Raw genomic sequence first — 9,461 nt, 5'->3', positions numbered from 1 at the left:
GAGAGCTGTCTCCCAAGAGCACAGGGCTGGCCCACTACTGAGGTCACTCTTCATTTTGGGCTTCCAGTAGGAGAATAACCAGTGAGATCACTCCAAAGACATCCAGAGACATCCGTGATGCTGTGCTGTGCATCTCAGTGGATGTGACATCTCACCAGCATTTACATCACTGACACCCATCCCCCCTTTGGTCCCTGAGCTTTGCATGAGAGATAATCAGTGCTCATGAGCACAGCCTGCAGCCTTCTCTCCTTCCTCTGAGACCCTCTGCAGTTACAGCACCATCAGCAACAAAACATCCCCTGGGTGCCAAATGAGAAACTCACAGATGAGTACTGTCACAGGAGCTGTGCCAGAGTACTCTTGCAAGTATTGCATCCACACTACGTTGCAAGGAAGCTGCGCTGTATGTCCTGGAGACACTCCTGTCTGCAGAGCCCCATACCGTGGCAAGCAATGGCTGGCAGCTGTCTCCATCTCCCCAACCCTTCTCAGAACTCCCAGGGAAGTAAATCTACCCTGACATCCACCTCCACATCCCCAGAGGCTTATGCTCACCCACTTCCCACCACTTTTTAGTTGCTGGGGAGAAGCAGCTTCTAGGAAGTTTCACATTCAAATCACTGCACCCCTCTGACAAGAGCACACAAAGCAAACATGTGTGTCCTGTCCCTGTGCTGTTGAAGCTGAGCCATGGGAAGTGGTGAAAGCTTGGCAGGGTTTCTATGAGCACAGGGGAGCTTGCAGGAAGCAAGATAGCCCATAGAAAGTAGCCCCATCCCCTAGTCATTTGACCTTGGTTGCCTCGGGGTGCTGGAGTCACCTCAGTGACTGTGCGCCCACACCAGAGCTCTCACTCCAGCTGGCTCCTTTGGCAGCCTGTGAGAAAGGCTTTTCTGCAGGTAGTAAATTTTATTGCATAACAACCCAAAGATAGAGCGCTCTTTATCAGCACTTTCACTTGCACAACACACCTTTTTTTCCTCTCACATGAGGACAGGTAATAGAGCTCCCTGCTTGTGCAGAATTCCCATGGGCTCAGGAGCAAAGCTGGCCACTGTGGTCCATGGGCACCTCCCAGATGGATCCTCTGCCAGCACCCCGAGCTTTTTCCTCCTGCTGCGCTTCCCCTGCCCATCCCCATGGGTCTGCGGGGTCCCACTGATTTTCTCTACCCTGGTTCAAAATCTCACCAGCTGCAAAGCCCAGTTTGGTCTTTCTGCCACTTTTATCATTTGTTTGTGTTCCTGCGTTCTTATTTATAGTTTCCTCCCTCACAAATCCCTTGTGGCATTGGAGAAGGACCTGTACCAGATGTACTCAGAGGAGGAGACGCCCTCCTTCCACTGACTGTTGCAAGCAATAGGAAAGAAAACAGTGAATCCGGACAGCAAACTCCTGAGCTGGTTTCGCAGGAGCAAAGTTTGCTCTGGGGTGGAGACAAACATTTCTTGAGGGCTGATCTCAGGCAGTATCTCATCTGGTGGGGTCTGCCTGGCACTGACGATGCAAGATCTTTTTTTACAGTTTACAGTTAGCTATGGCCTGGATGTATGGGATGGAAAAGGAAGACTTTGCTACCTACTAGGGAGGAAGAAAGTTTTGCTACAGATTTTGGTCATAAGTCATGACCATAAACCTAATGGTGTTTATCTCTGGTTATCTCTGGTTGAGCCCGGCAATCAGCCTATCCACATCCCTCTGCAGGGCCTTGCTGCCCCAGACAGATCAATACTTCCTTGATGTCTGCAAACTTACTGAGAGTGCACTCCACGTCCCCGTCAAGGTTATCACTACAGACATTGAGCAGGGCAGGCCCCAGCTCCGTGCCCTGGGGAACACCACTGCTGACAGGACGCTGGATGTAACTCCACTCACCACCCTCTCTGGGTCCAGCCCTCCAGCCATTCTACCCAGCCCAGTGCTCCTGTCCTAGCCACAGGCTGACAGCTTCCCCAGCAGAGTGCTGTGGGAGACAGCGTCCAAGGCTTTGCTGATGAGACCACATCATGTCCTTCACCTGGGCACTGAGGGAGATCGGGTCGGTCAAGCTCCATAAAACTCCTCTGCCTGCCGTATAGTTATTTCCATAGCTGATGGCTACAGTGAATGATGGCACTGAAGGCACAGCTGTAGTCTGGACTTCACATGATCACAGCACAGACCACAGTGTAATGAAAACAGTTTGCTGTCTGGCACATCGCTCCTTAGTCTCTTTCTCATGGTCTCTTAAAGGTGCAAGCGATTAAACATCTGGAAAATACCCCAGGATTGCAGAGAATACCTCCGAGCAGATCCTCTTCTGTCACTGCAGAAAGCACAGCCACACTGATCCCCCCAGTGGCCCACAGCCATGCGGGGGGCTGTGACCTTGCCACGAGTTCCCTGCAGGATCACGAGCCACAGGTGGCCCCCCAACCTTCCAAATCCCCGCTTTGGCCCCACGGAGCCAAAACTACACTCAGAGCAGACAGAGCTTCCAGCAGCATGGGAGATGTTTGGTTTGTTCCACCATGGCTCACCACTTTGCTTGCGCTTGTCGAATTGCTCTTCAGAAATGAGGCACCCTGCATTTGCAGACAGCTGGGGGAGTTCTGCAGCAGGCTGCTGCTCACGGGTGATGCTTTGAGCGAGGAGGGCTTTTTGTTGGTTAGCAGAAGTAAAGTCAAAGCAGAAAGCAGGCGGCCAGCAGAGGCATCGAAAAGCCATTGCACCTTCCTGGATCTTGCTGAGTAAGAAATATTTTCTTGTTGATTTACCAATATTGACTTTAAGTAATAAGTACTAGTAACTGCAAACACTCACTCCCTCCTTGGTCACCACTTCTTACGGAGAAAATGTTAGCCCTGATCCCTCCATTTAAACAAATACACCTCTAATAATGCTGGGGCTGCCAAGGACTGCAGTTCTGTGCTCTGTGGGCCCAGCACTGACTACTGGCCGTACTAGCTCTTCCGTGACACCAGGAAACCACATAATCATAGGAGACTGAAGTGGGGAGAGACCACTGGAGATGGTGAGTCCGATGCTCTGAGCTCGGCTAACTCTGGCCAACCCGCTCGGCGAGTCTCCACGACTGGAGACTGTCCCAGCTTTTCAGTCCCAGCCGCAGGGCTGCAGCAGCCTCATGGGAGGGCTTCTCCGTACGCTCGGCAAGGAAATTTCCCCGTCACATCTTGTCCCATCGCGGCACAGCTCCGAGAAGCCCCCGACGCGCCCTCTGTCAGCCCCTTCGGGCTGCAGTCCCGCTTCGCCTCCCGTTCTCCGCGGGCTGTGGCGCCCCCTAGCGGCGGCGCGGCGCTCGGAGGAGCGGTTCGGCGCCGGGTCGGCACGGACGCTGCAGCTGCCGCCAGCACAGCAGTTTCTCCCCATGCCGCGGTCCGGGCGGTGCTCACACCGAGCCACGCGATGGACGTCCGGAAGAGATGGCGAGTTCTCTTGGGACCACCCAGACCGCTTTTGTTTTTCTCCGCTAAGCTGCATCCGCTGCAGAGCATCCTCAGGTACTGGGCACAAAAGGCCAGGGCTTGGAGCTCTTTCAGTTACTTTTTGATGTTAGGATAATCATCTCAATCGATCTCGGGTGCTACACTTGCTAAAATGCAATTCTGCTCGAGTGCTTAATTCAATTCCTCCTGCACCACTGACTCAAACTTGCACTGACTGAGGTCCACTTAGAGAAAGAAACGAGAGGTAGAACCCAGAGGCACAGCAGGAACCAACCCTCAATGCACATCCCAACAGACAGTCCTCACTCAGTCCACTGGGGCCTCTTGGCTGTGGTGGCAGAGGGGTCCTGGTCTTAGATGCAGATGGGCTGCAGCACCCATCCGTGGTCAGATAACTTCTACATTTCTACATTTGTTTTTATTTATACTGATAATGAGTACCTACTCTGTACAGCTTGAGCTATCTGTGACTCCAGGGTAGCAGCAAGGGTCTGAGCTGGTCATGGAAACGGGGAAGGGGAAGGAGAAGGTGAAAGGGAAGGGGAAGTGAAAGGGGGATGGGGAACGGACAAGAGGATGGGAAAGGAGGGGATGGGGATGGGAAAAGGGGAGGGGTAAAAAGGGAAAAGGGGAAAAGGGAAATGGAAAGGGAAATGGGAAAGGGAAAAAGGAACAGGGAAAAGGGAAAAGGGAAAAGAAAATGGGACAGGGAAGGGAAAGGAAAAGACAAAACCCATAAAGAAACAAAAACAAATCGGGAAGCACTGAAACTCATTATATAGGCAGATCATGTTAAGACAACATACAGAAATAGATCTTGAAGCAGAGAAGGAAGAAATCATCACCATCAACACCATGAGCCTGCTGATGACACAGAGGAAGCCTCACCAGGCACACTGCCATTTGCCTATTGATGGTACCAGGATGGTGGCAACGTGCTATAAGCCCCCACCCCTCCTCCCATGCCACACACACATGCACAGTGCACAGCCACCAATTTCAGGGCACAGATAGGGTGTACTTAGCCAAAAAGCAGGATTAGACACTGAGCTTTTTTGTGTGTATGGCCATCTCAGCTGCATTACTGCTGCTTTTCAGCATCCATTTGGACAATGAGCAGATGCTGCTGTTATACCAACAATTGGAGACACCTCTCCTCCCTCCTCCCAGTGCCTTCAGCAAGAAAAAGGAGAGTGGAATGCAAGGAGCAGCACACAGCACCTATCTTCCTGTGTGCCACAGTTCTGCTGGACCCAGAAATGCAAAAGAGGCTTGAAGTGCTCAGAAACACTTTGTTACAAACAAAAGCACAAAGATTTATTTCCATTACTAGTGAAGTAGAAGAGTAAATACAAACAAATATCCCTAATACATACTTAAATCTTTCCCCTATGCTTATCAACAGCTTTCCTGAAGGCCGGGCGAGGTGTGCCTGCCCCAGACCCCACGTGGAGCAGGTGCTGCACTGCTCCATCCTTCTGCAAGTGCCCATGCAACCTGCTGCATTCATCTCCCAAAGATCAAAGGCTACTTTGAATCTTAGCCTAACTTTGCTGCAAGAGAAGCCCTGCAATATTTACAGCTGAGCTTCCAGAAATCAAAAGTTTCCTAATTCTGAGAATTACAAGCAAAGCGTCAGATAAACATGCGTTGACATCCCACGGTCCGATGTGACGTATCCCCATTTCCCCACACATGTGGCATATCCCCATTTGCTCGTAGCCCCCGTGCAGAGTTCCATGCAGGGGCCGTGCAGCTCCTTGCTGAGCACAGATCCTGCCCAGCTTGTGTGTGCATTGTCAACCGCATTCACTGCAGGAAGCATGCTTCCCAGCTGTCTGGATTCCCTCGTTCGTGGGCAGAAATGATTTGGAGAGAAAAAAGAACAAGCACGTAGATCTTATCAGCCAACAGTGCACGGCTGAACTTACCCAATTTGTACCTCGTGAGTCACAAATGCCTATTGTGCATGTCCTCTAGACACCGAGTTTTGCTCCTGAGCCTGTGCTAGATGCTATCTGAGGTCAGGAGGAGCTTACACAAGGCAAAATGCTCTCAGGTGCAGTCCTCATCCCCTGGCAAGAGGAAAAGCAGCAGCCAGTCAAGGCAACTGCAGGCAGATGCTGCCAGAGGAAGGTTGAGGAGGCAGTTTCCCACCAAAAATAAAACAGAAGAAAAAAACCCACACTAACAAAAATGTCCCTGTGCCTCCAGTTAGGCCTGGGTGAGGTGGCTGAGGACTGGCAAGCCCAGAAACTTCTGACCCTGCTCAGCACGGATGCTAGAAAGGCACCTTGTACAGAAGACGCAGCCATGTGCGCATGCAGACATGCAGTCACAGCGGGTTGTGCTCAGCAGTGCACGCAGGCATGTCTGCACCGCACCTCAGCACTCACACGCGTGCACAGCCACCGTCTGCAGGCAGAACAGGCAACCAAGGGCCAAGGCATAGCAAGAGCCTCGGAAGCAAGGCTCTGCCCTGCTTGAACAAAGCCCATGAAACACAATCTGGTGAGTGAGGGGACCCAGCTCACAGCCTGCAGGCTCAAGCACCGCGACCCTCCAAGCAGCACTCGGCCTTTGGTGGCCCGCAGGCTCCTCCTGCACTTGAGAGGGGGTTGGCTGGGAGCAGCACTGGAAGCTGCAGCAGCCCCTGGGACTGAGAAGGAAAGAGACAGTGCTGCTCCTCAGGAACAAAGGTGCAGGCGGGCACAAGCAGGCTCACAGAGCGCCCAGGCCATGACAGCAGCTCTGGGCCAGACCACAGGTGGCTCATCCACTCACGTTCTGAGGGAAGCATGCCCCAAGTTCAGTGCTTGCCTTCTGTCTTCACAGAGGGCTGCCCCACAGCTTCTCCTCCCTGCTTGTTGCAGAGAGCCTGCACCGAGCTCTGCGGACACCCTTCCACCCTCATACTCTGTTTTCTCCCTCTCGTGTCGCACCTGGATACGTGGGCTTTGGCACCCAGTGAAGGCAAGAACTCTACCCAAATTTCACTCCTCACCTGAAAAGTCCTTCACAGAGCGAAGGCTCAGCTGTCCTCAGGGGTTGTGAGCTCTTTGCAGCAGTGTGCAGCAGCAGGACCAGAGGCACGAAGCGAGACTAGAGAGGTGCCGAATGTACAGAAGAAACTCCCCCAGAGCACAGTCAAGTTGCCCACTCTTCTGTCTCCAGTCTCAGACATTGTCTGGGCTTCAAAGGAGAGCCCCGGGAACCTGGTCTCACTCCTGGCTGACTGCTTTGAGCATGAGGCTGGAACTTCCCAACTTCCAGTCTCCGCCTCAGTCACACTGTGGTCTGCATCTATGCTGAGAGACTGATGTTCACCCCCTCCTCTCCCAGCACTCCTGCTGAGGCTCCTGCTATGCTTGCCACTGAACTATCCCTGCTCAGAACTCCACCGATTTGTACCCACACACACCAGTCGTCTTCTCCCCACTCACACAGCCTCCCACCTCCACAGGACAAAGCAGTATGGGATCCTTGCAGTAGCAGAGCTACGTCTCCTTCCCCCTGCTCACAGCCCCTGAGTGAGACCTGCTCATTTCTGGGCTTCCCAGTCCCCTTCCAGAGGCACTGGGATCTATCTGGACCGATCTGCGTGGGTTTCTCCATGGATCTATTGTAAAGCTTTTCCCTTTCATGGATAGATTTAAAGCCCCTTTCCATATTTTCTTCTGACTTTTTTTTTTTTCCCCATCCTTTGGAGAGCTTGAAACAGAAGATGTGCAACCAAAGATCGGAAGACATCATCCCTGCCTCTCGCTTCTGAAAGAGATGCTGCCCTCTCTAGGCTATGGGCAGAGTTGGGCTGACTCTAGGATTTGAGTAATTGAGGATGGAAGAACCCCCCCTGCAGATCTGTGGCCCAAGCCACCATGGTCCAAATTCAGTGCTGGATCTCACTCTAAAGCCAGATGAGAATCCCTGGGCTTTGTCCAATCAAGTCGGGAAGATCTCTGAGGGCAGAGACCCCACAGCCTCACTAGCTGTCTCTCACTTCTAGGGGCTGACAGCAGAACTTCTCCCTTTGGGTCCCAGAGTCCTCCCCGCTTCCTGCAACACACATCGTGCCACGGGGTGCATCCCCGAATCTTTGCCAGTCCTGTCTGTGTCGCCAGTGTGGGACACAGCACCGATGCGGCAGCAGTGTGACATCAGGGACGCACCACCGTCAGCACCACGCACACTTGCACGGCTCAGGCTCGACGGGACCGGGGAGGGCATCCTCCTTCCTCCCTCCTGCCCGAGCCCGGCGAACGAAGTCACGAACAGCGACGTTCTTTTCACAGTGGCATCTTCCGAAAGTCCCAGGCATCACACCGGGAGGGAGAGGGGAGGGCAGCGGGGAGCTCTGCGCACCTGTCCCCGGAAAGCGGGCGGCACCCCGGCGCTCCTTCACCCAGCCCGGCGACGGCGGGTCCCTCCGGGCCCCCGCGGCTTCGGGCGCGGCGTCCTCCGCCTCCGCCCGGTGCGCGCCGTCGGGCAGGGCCGCGGGTCAGAGCGCGGGGACGAACCTGTCGGGGCCGCCGGGGAAGGCGCTGTGCCGGAGCCCGGGGTCGGCGGCGCCCACCTGCCCTCCGGCACCGTAGGCGTGGGGTAGCGGCGCGTAGGGCGCGGGCGAGCGGCGGCCGTACAGCCCGGCGGGAGCGGGCGGCGAGGCGGGCAGCACGTAGCGCCCCGGGGGCGCGTACAGAGGCCCCGCTCCGGGCGGCGCGTAGGGCCCGGGGGCGGCGGGCAGCGGGCCGTAGCCGTGGGGCAAAGCGGCGCCGGAGCAGCCCTGCGCGGGGCAGGCGGCGGCGAAGGCGCAGGACGGGGCGGCGGGGGCCGGGGCCAGCTCGGCGGGCTGCGGGAACAGGCGGCACGGCGCGGCGGGACGCTCGGCGAGGAAGGCCGGGTAGGTGGAGAGGTCGCTGCGCTTGAAGCGCTTCCTGCGGCGAAGGAAGCTGCCGCTCTCGAACATGTCTCGGGCGTGCGGGTCGAGCGTCCAGTAGTTGCCCTTGCCGGGGCGGCCGGGCTCCCGCGGCACTTTGACGAAGCAGTCGTTGAGGGTGAGGTTGTGGCGGATGCTGTTCTGCCACTTGCGCGGACTGTCGCGGTAGAAGGGGAAGCGCTCGGTGATGAAGCGGTAGATGCCGCCCAGCGTGAGCCGCCGCTCGGGCGCCTGCCCGATGGCCATGGCGATGAGCGCGATGTAGCTGTAAGGCGGCTTGCCCCGCTCCGCCGGACGCTTGCGCCGCCGCCTCCCGCCCCGCGCCCCCGCCGCCGCCGCCGCCGCCGCCTCCTCCCCGGACGGCGCCGCGTCTGCCTTCAGCGGCGGCAGCGGCGGCGGGGGACCCGGTGGCAGCCGGCTTTCGGCGGTCATGAGGCCGTCGGGGCGGCCCCGGCGCGGGCCGGGACGAGGAGCGCAGCGCGGCACCGCCGCCGCGGCTTTTATGCGGCGGTGTCCGGCGGCTCCGCACCCCGGCGGCCGGCACTCCCCCTGCAACGCCCCGCATCCCGGGAGGCGCGGGCAGGGCCGGGCGTGCCGCGCCGCCGCCGCCGCCTCGGGCAGGGGCAGGAGCATCGCCCCGCTCCGGGCCCCTCCGGCCCCGCAGCCCCCACCGCCCTCCCCGACTCCACGCTGCCGGGTCGGAGCCCCGCGGGCACACGACGGGACCCCGCGGTGCTGGAGTTCACCCCCGTTCTCCCCCGAAGTAAACTCCCGCAGAACGAACACCGACGGATCCAGCGGGGCAGTGAGCGAGCGGGCTTGGATAGCGACGTGCAGCCTGCCTAAGCCAGACGTGCTCGGACCGCAAGCGCCGTCTCCAGCAGTGACCCCACACAGCCCGCTGGTCCCGGTGCCGCGGGATGTTGCCCTTACAAACCGAAAGAAGCTCTCCTGGGTGCTCCGTGGCTGCTGCTGGGAGCTGCCAGCCCCCTCTTGCCTGTTGCTGGGATCTTAGGGCTAGACCCATGGCTGAGTGACACCAGTACGGCCGGCTGGTAAGAAGTGCTTACTTAGGTCGG

At 57.1% G+C, this 9,461-nt stretch overlaps 2 protein-coding genes across 2 annotated transcripts in view; one reads left to right on the top strand and one right to left on the bottom strand.

The window, feature by feature from the left end:
• Positions 1 to 7,947: 7,947 nt before the first annotated feature.
• FOXE1 (forkhead box E1) lies at positions 7,948 to 8,814 on the bottom strand. Its single transcript, XM_042829557.1, has one exon. The coding sequence runs from the start codon at positions 8,812 to 8,814 to the stop codon at positions 7,948 to 7,950; it is 867 nt and encodes a 288-aa protein (XP_042685491.1).
• XPA (XPA, DNA damage recognition and repair factor) overlaps positions 8,813 to 9,461 on the top strand; it is a 60,971-nt gene continuing 60,322 nt past the window's right edge. The window contains exon 1 of the mRNA XM_042829399.1: positions 8,813 to 9,344. Within this exon, the coding sequence (XP_042685333.1) occupies positions 8,813 to 9,344 (532 nt within the window). The remainder of the gene's footprint in view (positions 9,345 to 9,461) is intronic.

This window comes from Centrocercus urophasianus, unplaced genomic scaffold (assembly GCF_019232065.1).
Source record: "Centrocercus urophasianus isolate 14NV4802_14NV808 unplaced genomic scaffold, USGS_Curo_1.0 seq_31, whole genome shotgun sequence".
In the NCBI taxonomy this organism is placed as follows: domain Eukaryota; kingdom Metazoa; phylum Chordata; class Aves; order Galliformes; family Phasianidae; genus Centrocercus; species Centrocercus urophasianus.
Note: the sequence above shows the minus strand (reverse complement) of the source record. Positions and strands in the feature narration are given on the sequence as shown.

Coding starts and splice junctions, on each gene's coding strand:
- FOXE1 (XM_042829557.1), bottom strand. CDS start 8,814: ATGACCGCCGAAAGCCGGCTGCCACCGGGTCCCCCGCCGCCGCTGCCG.